We start from the raw sequence: 16,734 nt of genomic DNA on the forward strand, positions 1-16,734 counted from the left end.
TCGTAGGTTTTTTTTTCAATATTAATGGCTTTAAATATATTAAATATCAACTAGTAATATATTGATAAAGTACATATTTACAACGAGTCAATTGACTCTAATTTTTATATTTAAAATTTTTTATTCTCATTAATTAATTTAAACTACTCTTATTATCTAATTCTAATTATTTACACTCTTAAATACCCAAATACCTCATTATACACATAAGATCTTGATCATAGGGAAAATATTGTGTTACCTCAGGGGATATGATTTCGGAATTGACGAATTCAAATCAACTAATTTGGTAACGAAATATTCTTGTTTAGATCTGAAAGTTTGATCAGAATCGGACGGTCCAGATGTAAACAGAAATATTGTGTTACCTCTGGGGATATGATTTCGGAATTGACAGGGTTACAGAGGAAATAGCGTGTTTTCTTCTGGATACTTTTGAGACGTCAGATCTTGGATCCAACGGATGATATTGTGTGGACCTTTCTGTTTTGTAAGCTTCCAAGCAAGTGTTGAGAATCTAGCCGCGAAGCTCCAGCGCGACTTTCTGAAAGAAGTCTTGGGTCCATCTAGAGGTTTGCTGAAATCCGGCCGGGCTCAATCCGGACCGGTTCGCCCGTACCAGCTACCTAGAGTATGCATATCCGTGCCCGGATATAGACGAGTAAACGGGTACACGGATACTGGTATTAAACGGACCGGTCACTGTTTTTTTGAAAAAAAACCCGGACCCGCACTACTACAGAATAAGTGATTGTACACGGACATAAATAGGAGAGCTACACGGATTTCCTACCGTGTGGAATGTGAGGGTTTAGAAATCCCTGAATATTTACACACGGATATTTACCCGTGTGCGATTATCGAGAGCTACACGGATTATTACATAAACAACCGTGTACAAACGCTTGCCAGCGTCGCTCTCAAAATAACCGAGCTACACGGATATTTACATAAACAACCGTGTATGATTACTCTTTCTACGCGGACATTTAGCTAAATGTCCGTGTACAATTACTCTTTCTACACGGATATTTAGCTAAATGTCCGTATAGCTCTCTTATTTTTTTTTATATGTTTAAATACCTTTCTACACGGACATTTAGCTAAATGTCCGTGTACAATTACTCTTTCTACACGGATATTTAGCTAAATGTCCGTGTAGCTCTCTTATTTTTTTTATATGTTTAAATACCTTTCTACACGGACATTTAGCTAAATGTCCGTGTACAATTACTCTTTCTACACGGATATTTAGCTAAATGTCCGTGTAGCTCTCTTATTTTTTTTTATATGTTTAAATACCTTTCTACACGGACTTTAGTTAAATGTCCATGTAGAATTGTTTTTTTTTTCAATTTTTTTTTAATGTTTAAATACATTTCTACACAGACTTTAGTTAAATGTCCATGTAGAATTGTTCTTTTTTTTCCCATTTTTTTTTTGTGGCTAGCTTCCAATTTTGTTAGCCATTTAAAATTAGAATTCCAAAACAGAGAAACATTAAACAGAGGTCTTTTAAACTCATAATTCGAAAACTATACAACAATATAAATAATTTATGTACACTAAATTATACAAAATTATACAAATCCATATTGAGCATTACAAAATTTAAATTGAAACTGCCTTGTCCACATACATCTGACATCGTCAATTTGCTCCTTGATGTAACACTTTTGCTTTGGTCCATACTACAATTATAATTTGGTATTAGTTAGTAACAAGAAAAGGTAGAAGATTACAATTCATGCAACATATATATATACAAAGCCTTTTGTACATGCAATCTCATGTGATAAAACATAACATATACTCCTCAGGATCCAATACAATGTTTGTACAAAAGTTATATCCTTACCACTTAGTAATCACATGATCAAGCTTTGGCCCAAAATTCAGTAAGTTGGGCTCAAATTGCCAAAACTCTTGGTTATGATCTAGTTTGGACCGAAATTTCATACAAACTAAGGCGTATTAGATCCAACATACCAAAAAAGGAGCTCCCATGTGATCCATGACATGATGCCTCTTGGTTAAAGGTCTCCAACATATTGCATCTCCAATAAGAATCCATTGATCAACATATATGTGCATACATAATAGGGAATAAAAATTCTCCTTTAAAATTTTCATCCAAAATTATAAGAAAATGTTTATATATAAAATTAGTCGAATCTGTCTAGCTTTTATACGAACCATTGAAAATCAATTTCGTAAAAAAAAATTATTGCATCTTATATGAATTTACGATGGCTCTGATACCAAATGATAGTCTTAATAATTCATGACGTGTTTTGCAATTAAAAAAACACAAGCAATCCAGAATCTGTAAATTCAAAATAAAATAGCAAAGTAATTTAAATCTTACAGTTCTGAAGTGCAGACATCTTTAGGCTAAAGCGTTAGTACTGATCTTCAACGGTTTTTCTCAGATCTGATGATGGAGACCTTAGGCGTTTTCTTTACTTCTCACTTTCAAAAAATGGTCCACATTACACTAATTATTTACATTATCTTAACAAATCAAGCATGCATGCATTAATTAATAATTGACCTAAATAAGCAATAATAAGCTAGTAACAGAAAAGAGAAATATATATATATATATATACATGACTAAGCTTAGCAAGATAGAGAGGAGAAATACAAATTAACTTCAAAGATCTCAGATCCTAGCTCTTTGTGCACAGAAATCAGAATGACACTTCTGGAAGGAGAGAGAGAGAGAGAGTATTAATTGATCAAAACGGCGCTGCTAGAAGGAGGTCTTTTATATAACCAAAACCCTAGAATAACCTTTCTACACGGATTTTTTACTTAAAAATCCGTGTAGCTCTCTCAAGGCTTTCTATACTGTTATTTAAACAAAAAACCGTGTACAATTTTCACCTTTCTACACGGCTCTTTATTAAACGTCCGTGTTGCTCTCTCAAGTTTTCTACACTGCTATTTAAACAAACATCCGTGTACAATTCTTACCTTTCTACACGGTTCTTTAATAAATATCCGTGTAGCTCTCTTAAAGCTTTCTACACTGTTATTTAAATAATAATCCGTGTACAGTTCCTAATAAACGTCCGTGTAGCTCTCTCAAGGCTTTCTACACTGATTCTTTAATAAACAACCGTGTAGAGATCCCACAGATATTTCGGGCTTCCAAAAAATTACAATTTCTCCACGGTTTTTAGGTAAAATTATCAAATCCGTGTACAATGTGCAGTGTACAATGACCATTTTTGTAGTAGTGCCGAGTGAACCCGTGCTTGCTCGTTGTACCAGTTACCCGTTGTACCCGTGCCCGCCCGTTGTACCCGTACTCGTGTACCCTATACTTGTTGTATCCATTTTTTGAAAAAAATTTCAATTTTTTTCAAAACCCCGCCCCCCTCCCCCCCTCAACAGTTCAAATCAAGAAAAAAAAAAAACAGAAAAAAGAAGAAAAAAAAATTCGGAAATTCCCCCCACCCTCTTAAAAAATTCCGATTTCAAATACTTGAATTCTTTAAACTTAAAAAAATGAGTCAATTAACATTTCTTTTTCACTTATTAACATATAACATTTTTTTTCACTTATAAACATATAATGTTTATAACATTTTAATAGAAAAATAATCAGTTTTTTTCGACAACACTAAAACATTAACGAGATTTCATATTAAATTTAATTACAAACTTACGGGTGGCATCTCAAAAATAGCCACAAATATTGTTATTGACGTTGTTAAACTTTAATTGTTTTCTATATCTCAAAAATAGCCACAAATGTGAATAAAATAGTGACTTGGTGTACTATTAAGTTTTAATATGGTGATAATATTTAGTGATTAGATTGACATTTGATAATTTTTTTTAATAATCATTAGCATTTATCTTATATGTATATGTAATATGAGGAGGGATCAAGTTACAACATTAATTTTCAAAGTCCAAATCGTCGATCCAAACCGTTAGATGTAATTTCTACAATAAAATGTGCTTGGAGACCAAATTTTACATTTTTTGAATTTTTTTTACTATTTATTAAGATGGGTACAAAATTCAATGGTATGAATTTGACTAGTTTTTGTACCCACCATAATAAATAGTAAAAAAATTTCAAAAAATGTAAAATTTGGTCTTCAAGCACATTTTATTGTAGAAATCACATCTAACGGTTTGGATCGATGATTTGAACTCTGAAAATGTAAATAATGCTTGTTGTAACTTGTTGTAACTCAAAAAATGTTGTAACTTGATCCCTCCTCATGTAATATACATATATTATACATATATTATAACACGTATAATTAATTATAACCATCTTACTATTGATCATAACCAATTTATAATCAATCACAATAAGATTCTCCGATTAACTCCTATATGGTGTGACCCAATAGGATCTGTGTTATGTTGGTAAATAGAGTTAAAACTGTTTTAACTTCTATAATCATGAGCGGCATCTGGCAACACATCATGACCATCCAATTACACAGATGATGCTGTACAGTACAATATCACGATCCAGTAAACAATTTACTTGTGTCTGTTCTTCTGTCTCACAGCTATCAGATTAGTTTCAAGGTAGATGTGTGTCATCCTTGCTAACTGAATCTTTTCTTGATCTTGAGCAGATTATCAAATATAATTACTCTTGTAATTATACCGCTAGCAGATAATCTTACTCTATCAAGGGGCCCAGTGATGCTATAGCTCGTATAGAGATACGAGGGACAAATAGTATTCTTGGTAAACTATCATTTCCTCAGCTAAGCTATACATATGGAAATGCTACCGTTATGACTGCTTTTTACGGACAGCATTAGATAACACTCACACATACATATTTCTTAGTGGGAACGATAAATACCTCATACTGTAGAACTTGACACTGAATGAAAACATAAATGACACGAACACAATTCTATTTAATGTTTCATTCGGGGTCTGTCAAATACCATGTTCCTAGAACATGTATCTATGTGATTAAAATGACATCTCGTGTCAGGTGGTTTGTAAAACTTAACCATCTTTTAATCCACATACTAACTTTATCGCGGTAATTAGTGTTCCTGCTAATTACCTTGGTCAGTGACTTTTTAAGAGTATATATTATCTATATTATGGAGTTTCACAATTTCAGTCATGAACTCGAAATGATCCATAAATTCAATAATACTCAAGGCAACAAAATGATATATAAATAAACATTCAATTCATGAACAAAGCTTTATGATAAATTATCGTATTATTGACTTCTAGATTATTACAAATTAACATTATAAACCATAACGATTTTTCTATATTTCAAAATCTAGCGAAACGGTTTTCCATTATTGATATTTTATTTTTATTTTTCCTTTTAATAGAAAAACCGGCAAAATCATGGAACACATAATATATTGATTGGTAAAAGAATATTTTTAAATCTTAGTGGGTCCCACCAAAATTGTTTGAATGGATTAAAAAATTATTTGAATGAATTCTGATTGGATTTATTCTTTAAGAAAAAAAAAATAGGTTGTGTTCCAGACCAGCTCAAATTGGTGTACCGGGCTGGTCTGTGCACGTGTCAAAATTGGTGTGCGAATGGAAAGGATATAAATTTTTTTTGATAAAAGAAAGGATATAAATTCATCTCATGGATTCGCGAACAGGCTTGCCGAGTCAGCCTGTAAGCCGGTTGTGACTCCATACGACAGTCCCAAATGAGCTTGTTGACTGGGCTTGATACTTAGCCCATAATAATTTTATGGGGCTTTAGTACATGGCCTTATCAAACAAGCTCAAACTCGAACTGAACAAAATGAAATCAAACGAACTGTGTTGTAATTAGATTCGAGTCGATATCAATTATCAAAGAAGCCACAAGTAATGAGTTTTATTTGCAGCTCTGAAAAAATACGGAAAAGAATGTTGTGTTGTCTAGATGTATGCGTAAAACTGGTCTAGATGCATTCATATTTTGTATACATAGTTTTGTGATATCTTTCAAAAACACAATACAATTACTTTTCCTTAAAAAGGAATCTAGGATAAAATGAAAAAAAAAAGAAACTGTTCCTTGCATAATTGGTAAGGAGCTGGGAACTACAGTGTTTGGTTCAATTGAAAGTGTGATGATTTTGTTGTCAGTAGATGAATGTTATGATACTACAAAACGGTGATTGATTTCATAGAGGAGGCATTAATTTCTGACAAAGGTGTTGTTCTTTGTAGACAATTTTTACCTGCCTAAACCTCCCCATCAAAAGTTTGTAAAAACTGAAAGGGGAGGTAGCACAATTAGTTAGGAAAATGTTCTAGAGTTATTATATTCAAAGATCGAGAGTTCGATTCCCCCTCACGAACCTTGGTAGCTACTATTAAGTTTTTAAAAAAAAAAAAAAATTTGTAAAAACTGGACTGCCAAATATTTATGGGCCAGAGGAATCTGGGCCTTTGGGCCTGAAGCCCAGTTTTACAATTTATTTGCTTGACGTTCTGCATATTTACAGTTGATCCAGATTCGTTTGAAGTCAACCATCCCAAAATTCAATCTCTTTTCTTTGCATTTCCTTTTCTCTCATGGCTGTTGAAATGTTTGTCTCGGCTGCGATCTCCACCGTCACAGAGAAGGCTAGAGACTTTGTCCTTAAGGACTTCACCACTTCATTGGGTCTGGGTGTGGAGCAAGATCGCCAGAAACTGTGCAGCCTTTTGCTGACTGTGCAATCTGTCATTGCTGATGCAGAGGAGCGCAGCAAAACCGAACCCTCTGTTAGAGGATGGTTGCATGATCTGATGGATGTAATGTATCAAACCGAAGTTGTGCTCGATGAGTTGATGTACCACGCAATTAGCAAGGTGGTCGAGACTGAGATCCGGTTTGAGAAAAAGTCAACACCAGTACCACTCTCTCTGTCTTTCTCTTGCTGGGTCAACTTTCTCCACTGGCCATTGTTGAAAGGAGTTTTGGAGAAGATGAAGGTTGTTGTTGCTGAAATGAATCAGCTTCATTTATCAATTTGGTACCCCAAGCAGCAGCCGATGACCGTTGTTAATCGGCCTATGGACTATGAGGTTATCAATTCAGCAGTTATTGGTAGGAGTGATGATTTAGAGAAAATTATAGCCATAGTTTTGGGCCCAGCTGAAACTAATCAGCGGGAGAGCGTTGCAGTCCTTCCCATTGTTGGCATGGCTGGATTCGGCAAAACTACTCTCTCTCAACTGCTTTACAACCATACAGTCGTTCAGAATCATTTCACACTCAAGATGTGGGTATGTGTCTCTGACGAATTTGATGTCGACCATCTTGTCAAATTAATTATTGATTTGTCATTGTGGCGGGACAACCACCAGACTATGGAGATGAAGTACCAAGCTCTCCAAGCAAAATTAACCGAGAAACGGTATCTTCTTGTACTAGATGATGTTTCGAATGAAGATCAAGGCAAGTGGGAGCAATTGAAGCTCTTGCTTGAGTGCGGTAGTCCGGGAAGTACGATAATTGTAACGACTCGTAGCGAAAAAGTTGGCCAGATTGTGGGCACAATGAATGCATACAATTTGCAAGGGCTAAATGAGGATGATTTGTGGAGTATATTCAGACAAAGGGCATTTGGAATGGGTGTTGATGAGCGACCCGAACTTGTCAATATCGGTAAGCAGTTGATTAATAAGTGTTGTGGATCACCTTTGATAGCAAAAATCTTGGGAGGGTTAATGAGTTATAAGAATGATAAAAGAGAATGGTTGGATGTGTTGCAGAGTAATATTTGGGAAAATGCACTTATACCACCTGCGCTGGAATTGAATTACCTTCACCTGCCCTCTTACATGAAGCGGTGTTTTTCATTCTGTTCTCTCTTTCCCAAAGATTATGAGATTGACAGGGATACTCTAATTCAGCTCTGGATGGCTAATGATTTTGTTCCATTAGACGGAGAGTTGCAAATGGAGGCAAAGGGGATTGAGATTTTCAATGAGCTGGTATGGAGAGGATTCATTCAGGATGTTAAAACGAAACGAAAAAGGATGGAAAATGGGGGCATTAGTTCTCATATTGTTTGCAGGATGCATGATTTAATACATGATCTTGCACAAACTTTTAGTGGCAATGAGTATGGTGCTTTATTAAATTGTGATCAACAAAATAACCTGTCCAACAAAACCTCACATGTGTCTACTTGCTATAAACCAGGCATAGTTAGTCTCATGAAGAGATGTTCCTTCATTCGTACACTATTGGATTTCGGTCATCCAGCAGACCGAAATAAACCAATAGTTTACTCACACCTGTTTCCTTCACTTGATATGCCCAAATCATTAAGAGCACTAAGTTTGCATTGTGCTTCTATTTCTTACATTGATGCTAACCCCAGAATTCTGAAGCACCTAAGGTACCTTGATCTCTCTGATTGTTGCTTTTTAATGGAACTACCAGAATCCTTCTCTACTCTCTTCAGTCTACAGACTCTGAACCTAAATAATTGCCGGGATTTGCAACGCCTACCAGAAGGCATGAGGCACATGCGCAGCCTTAGGCACCTCTACCTTGATGGGTGTTTTGTATTGAACCGCATGCCACCAGGTCTTGGTAAACTCAGGTTCCTACAGACACTCGCAATGTATATGATTGATCCTGAAATTGGTTGTGGCATTGAGGAACTAAAAGACCTTAATCTCGGGGGCCGATTAGAGCTCTATGATCTAGAAAAGATAAAGAATCCATCAGATGCAAAACTTGCAAATTTAATTTCTAAGCGAAACTTAAAGCAGTTGCGTTTGTCGTTAGATAGGGGAATACAAGACCCTGATGTTGCTATGGAAATATTACAAGGTCTTGAACCCAATGAAGGATTAGAAGAATTGGAAATAAGAGACTACAAGGGTACCCTTTTTCCAACATGGATGCATAATTGTGAAGGGTTAACAAACCTTACCCACCTCATTTTGACATGGTGCCCAAATTGCACAACACTTCCATTGGTATGGAAACTACCATTGCTTCAACACCTGTCTCTACGGAGTTTCCGCATCCTAAAGAATATCTTAATTAGCAGGAGTTCAATGGTTGAACAAGGAGGGTGTCAAGCAACATCACAGATGTTTTCTAAGCTGGAGTATTTAAAATTGGAATTCATGCCAAGTTTAGAGAATTGGCAAGAAAATGATCCGGCAGAAAGAGAAGTAACATCTCTGGCTTTCCCACAACTGCTACATTTGGTGATATCTAGATGCCCAAAGCTGGATACCATGCCTTGCTGTCCATTGCTTAGGCAATTGGAGATAACTGGAGAACATAATATACCTTCCTCTGTCATTGAAACATTCACGAACAGTGGTGTCGATCAGTTGATGGCTGGTTTGAATTATTGATTCATAAGAGGTGATGAATATATAGCATCAAGAAGATATATCAGATTGAAGTGGTGTTCTATTGAGTTACCAGTACTTTTCCTTGTAAATCTCACCATCAAGCATTTTAATTTTAAATTCTGGTGTTGTTGTTGTTTTGAATTTATGGACTTTTGTACATACTAGATTACTATCTATTTGTTTTTTTTTTGTGATTACAAAAATATGATGATGGGGGTTTCTGTTTGCTGTTTTAGGTACTTGAGAGTTGAGATTGTGAATTTTCTATGTATGACCTTGTAAAATTGTGCATTTATATGTAATAATAAAATGATTATGCTTTGTACTATCAGTAACAATGCTTAATTATCTCTGATAGCCTACTTGTTATAAAAATATTCTCAGTTTCTTTTTTGTGTACTATTCGATTCTTGGTCAGAAGTGTGCTCAGTTGAGTTACAGATTTGACCAAATTATTGGTGGTCCTAGTGTGTATGGAAAAGTCAACCTGAGTTATTTTTTCCTATTCAGCTAATAGGGTTAAGCTTTCCTAATGACAGCATATACTGATTACAGTAATCAGCTGATTGATCTGAATTTTACTATTTTTTTTTTGTTTTTACTATCCGAAATTTCTAAAATTTTACTCCAACTATTTTAAGCGTCATTTTAAATTTGGATAGTAATCTTAATAGTTATCGTGTTGATTTTCTGAAATTAAATGTGATCATATTTTAATTAAGTAGCAATTGGATGAGTTTCAGCTTTTATGTGCTGTATGTTAATTGTATGATTTGATTATTTTTAATCTGGTCATTGGAAAAAGAAAACTGAAAGAAATTTGTATTTTGACTGAATAAATATACTAGATTTTCCTCCTATAGCGAGAATGCTAGACACAGTTGAATCTGGTGTAACTATTGCATCCAGTTGCTTCTCTCTCATGAGGGTTTCGATCCCTTTCGAGGAGAGTTGCGCCTTGTTGGAAATTGCATCTTTCTCTTTCGCGCCAATCCCATTCATGCTTTCTGACACGACGAAGGTTTCTTGGCCATATTCTTTGATCTTTTCCTGAAATTCACAATAATAATATGTTAAAACAAGGCATGCATGTTGGTTGAAGTACTTGTATGAATAAAAAATTATATACTGACACCGAAAATACTGGTCTTGTATCAGACTCCCAATCCCCATGGTTACCAATGAATGAAGAACTATATATCATCACAAAACCAAATAAATATATACTCTAGTGCAATTGAACTTACTTACGACTGGTTGCTAATTTTTGCTTAATTTCTTTGTTACTATTATTAATACCTCTTTTTTGTTATTTTCATTAAAAGATATGAAATCAGAAAGTGATCTGATGGGAGAAGAGGCCAATTTAGACAAATACTCATTTAGTGATACTTTAAACTCAGCAGAAATTAAGTGCAAGCTCTTCACCACTTTGGTTGGAATAGATTGCACTAACGTTCGTTATTTGAAGATTGTCGATTAGAATTGCACTTTTATTCCTAAATTAAGAAAACAATATGAGATCAATCCAACAAAATGATGCGTAAAACAGACATATAACTAATTGAATTTTCAAATTACCAGGAGGTCCAGAATTGAATCTAATTTAGCCACCAATATTTTTCTCTGCTTTATTTCTTTTGTCTTTGCTTCTTTTTAAATTTGCGCCTAATTATGGATTAAGAGTAAATGGACGCTGTCAAAGTTTGATTGAGGCTTGCTTTGCCGGTCCTTATTTAAGTCTTAATTGCATAGCTAAAAATATAAATGGAGAGGAAAAACACTGATTGAAACTTGGATGTATTCTAAGAATTAATCAATTTGGAATTTTAATTCTCATGTTACGTACACATTTTTATGCCATACCTCATTATACTGAAGTGCTGTTCAAATACTTTTCCCTGCAGAGAATTCTTTGGAAAATCAAAGAAATCTTTTCTAAGAATTCCAATTCTTTTACCATTTAACCCCTCAATTTTAAAAATTGCATGTAGCCCCCCTGAGGAATATACTTTGTTGCTTCTCCGGTCGCTTCAGCATCATATCGGTCATATCCTGCAATGGCATCTAATACATACACTGTCACTGTTCGGCAAATCGGGCTGTATTGGTATATACAATGTCAGTAATATTCCCCTTGTTTAATTTGTTCCAATAACAATAATGTAAACAAAGATTTAAACTTCAAAATAAAAAAATGATATGCGTACCCAACGGAGTCTTGTCTAGGGGAGATGGGAATGACCCCACTCTGGCTGGTGAGCCCCACAGTCGGCTTAATCCCGCCACTGAATTGGCAGCTGACGGGCAGAGGATTGAACCATTGGTTTCTGTCCCTAGAGTCACTGTCACCAGGTTGGCTGCCACTGCTATGGCGGACCCACTGCTTGACCCGCATGGGTCCACTGACAGCACATATGGATTCTGTACCAGATCAAAATTACAAACTGATGGCATAATGCAAAGAGCAGTTGGTGTGTCTGTGTGTGTGTGAGAGAGAGAGAGAGAGAGGCAAAATAACTAACTTTGCCTTGTCCAGCCCGTGCACACCAACCACTTGGTGCGTTGTCTGACCGAAAATGAGCCCATTCACTCAAACTGGCCTTGCCCAAAATCACGGCACCTGCTTCTCTCAGCCGTTTAAGCACGCGGCATGCCTGAGTCTCGACTCACAATGGAACCAAGTAATGCCAAGGAACCACCTGGAGTGTTAAGCTTGTCAGCAGTGCCAATGTTATCCTTTAACAAAACTGGTATATACCATGCAATCTGCTAACAAAAATATAATTTTTTTTGAAGTACATGCCAAAGCAGCACACTTAATTAATTTAACCATGGTTCTGAAACTTAGAATCGAAAGGGGATAATTGACCATGGAATTAGAATCGGATGAATCGATCGGAATCAGATCGAAAAGTTGACTTTTTTTTGGCAGAAACTTGTTTTATATCCAAAATATAGAAAAAAATTGGTAAAAAAAAATAATTTGTAAGAAAACTATGCAGACAAAAGATTATACTCAAATAATCCACTAATTATATAAATATAATATTAGCATTATAAATAGAACACATCTTTTATGCAAGCTAGCTATAATTTATGCATAGAAAAGCAAGATTACATTGGCAGCATAAATTTTTAGTGCATGATTATCTTGAAAAGGTATGTATTAAACTTTTATTTTAGTTCAAATTCTGTTTGCATAATTTGATTTTTTTTTGTTTTGTTTTTGTTTTTGTTTTTGTGATTTGAAATCATAGATTAACAATTGCCAGGAAAAAAACTTAAATAACCGGACTCGGCCTGACTCAGACTTGACTCGGGCTGACTCGAATTGACTTGGCTTGAAAATTGGATAACTCAGTCGATTCATACACAGTTCAACCGAGTTTTGATGAAAAACTAGCATGGGCGTGAGAGTCAGGTGAAACTCAAATTGGACCCGACTGATACCGCGAATTGACTTGGCCGAGTTTTCAAACCATGAATTTAACCTTGTACGGCTGTACCAGACTAGTCTGACTAGATCGATTACCTGTTTTGGTTAGAACAGTTTCTTTCCCGGTCGAGATTGACACGGGCAGCTTGAGTCAACGCATCTGGGTTGGCTTTAATGATTGCATGAAGAAGCGGGTTGAGATTTGGGATCATAGAAAGGTAATGTTGAACGAGTTGCACGGAGGTGAGAGAGCAGTTTGTGAATGCTTCATGGATGGAGTCTACAGTGGCTTCAGTGAAGTCGAAGGTCATTGCGGAAGACATTGTCACATTGGGAACGACTAGTAATATATATATTTTTTTTTCTGTTTCTCGCTCTTGGCAATCTAGTGTGCGGTCCCGACTAAGTTCATATACTCTGAGGTAGCAAAATAATTGCGTTTAGATCGGACCATATATAGATCTCTTTTGTAATGTTATAAAATGCGGTTTTGATTATGTATGCAGAAGGTTACTGTATATCACATATGCAGTTTATTTATTAAATATTTAATATTTAATATACATATTATATGAAATATTAAAATTTTGCAGCGTATTTAACAAAACCCATATATATTGAACATTAAATTGGACAGAAGAGTATAATATTAATGTTCTATTGGTTTGTTGGGAGCCCATTTCACAAATTCCCATGTAGCCCATATCAAGTAGAAAGTAAAAAGTGTGCTGCCCATATTAAATAGAAAGGAAAAGTGCTGGAGAGCTCTATTCGCAAGTGTTAGTTGCTGCAGTGCTGCCCCAATCCGGTTTGCATTCTCATATTAATCCCACAATTTTAAACAACAATAATCAAAGCGCTCAAGAAGCTATAAAAAAAAAGCTGGGAGGCTCTGGATTTCTCACTTGAACCAATTCAGAACTCACATTATGAGTTTAGGATCTGAACGAGTTTGCAGATTCAAATAATGAATCTACGGTAATGGGTAATTTGGGGACTACTTTTTCCGTGTGATGGACTACTTTTCCCGAACAGATGATTAAGATTCAGATTCTCACTTGAATTCGGGATGGACTACTTTTTCCGACAACCGTGTGGGAAATTTGGGGCTTGGAGTTGGATCGGAGAGCCTTTTTAGGATAGAGATTTAACAGGGCAGTGTTCACTTCATGCAGTGTAAACATTATTAAATTATGCAGTGACGCACAAGGTTTTTGCGCTGCATGAAATGGAATCCTCTCCGTTAAAATAGTTACCTACCTTTTTACTACCGTAGTGCCATTCCCGCGTGGAATTTCTTCAGATCTTCTGTGGCTGCGTCTATATATTTTTAATGTATTACTCCGATGCGCAGCATTTGCATATATCTTTTCAGCTTTAAGCATATAGCCAAATATTATTAAATTATTTACTAATAAATATTCATTTATATATAAGGTAAATCTAATTCAATACAAAATTAGTCATTATATTTTTGATAGTTAATTTATGCTTCCAAATCCTGATGAATTCGATCATATCACCTGAGGTGACTATAAAATTAAATCACCTGCGCTTAGCAGCAGCTGTTAATTAAGTTTTCAAAAAAAAAAAAAATTAAATCACCTATGCCTCTGGGATGTATTTGTTTGATCTCAACCTTTTATTTTAAGCAGCTCCTCAGTACACGCTACATACACTTCCTTAAGTCTCTTTAAAATTAAAGGAGTCTCTTTTAGCTTCTAGCTTTTTTTTTTTCTGAATCTTAATCATCTGTTCGGGCCTTAAGGTATCTCTACTTCTTTTAACTTTCTTAGCTATCAATCACGGATTAAGATAACCAAACGTCGGTTCTTTAAGTCTCCTTAAAACTTAATCCTAATACGAATTAAGAGATGTTGCTGAACAGCACCTACGGTACTAGAGACATAGGTCGGAGTACTGTTGGAGTACGTACAGGACAGAGAAAACTGTATAATATAAATATGACTCCATTCCATCTTTACTAGCTCAGATACCGGGTTTAACATCTTTTAACGTGTCAAACAATGAACTCACCGGTGAAATACCAAAATTAGTTGGCTCCCGGTTCGGTGCCACATCAAAATCTGAATAAATTATAAGTGAATGTTACGTTGCAATTCGATTCTTGTGTGATTTTGCTAATGGAAAATAGGTTAAGTAAAAGGTGGCATATACAATACATTGGTAAATGTTTTTCCAAATTTTTTTTTTCAACTATGCCTTGTATTGGTACTTGTGCTACGGAAACATAAGCCTTTTTGATATTTTTCTATGAGTGAGTCTATGGTACTATGTATATTACGGGTTGTTACTGTGCTACAGCTCTATATTCGAGTTTTCAAATCTTAACGGTCGATCTGAACCGTTCATCTTTTTCTCCATATTAATATGTGTTTTGAGACCAAATTTTACATTTTTTGAAATTTTTTACTATTTGTTTAGATATTTAGAAAATTACTTGATTTGAAAATTCTGGACCATCCAAAAACAGTAATTTTTAATAAATCTAAAAAAATAGTAAAAAAATTTCAAAAAATGTAAAATTTGGTCTCCAAATACATATTAATATGGAGAACAAGATGAATGGTTCGGATCGACCGTTAGGATTCGAAAACTCGAATATAGAGCCGTAGCACGGTAAAAACCAGTGATATGCATAGTACCATAGACTCACTCTTTTTCTATTGCTAAAATTTAATTGTAAGTTTGTAACAATTCTAATCAACCTGTCATATGGTCCGTAGCACTTGAGTCTATGATTCAAACATTTTTATTTACTGTCGATGAGTTAATTAAATATGCTGAAAATTTTAAAATTTACCAAAAAATGCTTTCTGGCCAGTTTGCTTTTAAATTGAAAGATAATGGGCTTAGGGGTGATTAATGAGCGAGCATGAGCGAGTTAGAGTATGCTCATGCTCGCTTATTAAGTAAATGAGCGAGTTGTTAATGAGCGAATTTAAATGAGTGGATAAATGAGCGAGTTGTAAATGAGCGAGTTTTTAATGAGCGAGTTATGAGCGGCTCACGAGTTATGACTTATGACTCATAACAAAATTATATAGTGTGCCCACGCATAACAAAATTTGTTAAAAGTCATCATAACAAAATCCAACAAATTGTCATAATTCATTTAAATGAGCGAGTTGTTATGATTATTACTTGTTTTGGGCTTTAGACGGAGGTTTTGGTTCTGCCGATTTACAAAAAAAAAAAGAATATGAAACTATGAATATTAGTATATTATACACGATTAAATGTTACATTGTGCTCACTATATTACACAGGATCAAATATGAAACTATGCTTGCTATCTATCAATCTTAATGAGGCAAGGTTGATGTTACACAGAATTACATAGGATTAAATGTGGCAAGGATTAGATGTGGCAAATGCTTAATGAGCGAGTTATGAGCGAGTTGGGTCATGCTCATGCTCGCTCATTAAGTAAATGAGCGAGTTGTTAATGAGCGAGTTTAAATGAGCGGATAAATGAGCGAGTTTAGACGAGCTTTTAATGAGCGAGTTATGAGCGGCTCACGAGTTATGAGCGATTTACTCACCCCTAAATGGGCTCTCTAGTTTCAATACTTCTGAACTTTATATCTCACCGCATGGAGAAGATGGAATAGGAAGGGTTTGGGTGGCCACGGGTAAAACATTAACCAGACAACATCGGTCTCAATGGGATGTTATTTGGCCAGCGGGGCATGGTCGCTATGGAGATCAACATATACTGCACTTGAGATCTACAGATGGATGGTGACCCAATGAGATGTAAATAAATTAATATGAGAGATGTCAGCGGTTGGCTCAGTGTGTGTATAGTTAGAGAGAGCAACCATTACATTTATATTGCTTGTGTTATTTTTTTTTTCTTTTATCTTCTATTATGTAATTAAACTGTTTTTTTTATCAATAATTATTTCTGGCTAAGCCGGCAACCATAA

General features: G+C 35.2%; 1 protein-coding gene and 1 pseudogene across 1 annotated transcript; one reads left to right on the forward strand and one right to left on the reverse strand.

Annotated features, from left to right (window-relative positions):
• Positions 1 to 6,543: 6,543 nt before the first annotated feature.
• On the forward strand, positions 6,544 to 9,482 carry LOC144554506 (disease resistance protein RGA2-like). Its single transcript, XM_078302820.1, has one exon. The coding sequence runs from the start codon at positions 6,547 to 6,549 to the stop codon at positions 9,340 to 9,342; it is 2,796 nt and encodes a 931-aa protein (XP_078158946.1). The 5' UTR covers positions 6,544 to 6,546; the 3' UTR covers positions 9,343 to 9,482.
• A 652-nt stretch (positions 9,483 to 10,134) lies between these two features.
• Positions 10,135 to 13,092, reverse strand: LOC144554469 (putative amidase At4g34880; annotated as a pseudogene).
• Positions 13,093 to 16,734: the final 3,642 nt, after the last annotated feature.

Source organism: Carex rostrata, chromosome 5 (genome assembly GCF_964058835.1).
Source record: "Carex rostrata chromosome 5, lpCarRost1.2, whole genome shotgun sequence".
Lineage (NCBI taxonomy): Eukaryota > Viridiplantae > Streptophyta > Magnoliopsida > Poales > Cyperaceae > Carex > Carex rostrata.

Excerpts from the sequence above, each read along its gene's own strand:
- LOC144554506 (XM_078302820.1), top strand. The coding sequence starts at position 6,547 with ATGGCTGTTGAAATGTTTGTCTCGGCTGCGATCTCCACCGTCACAGAG.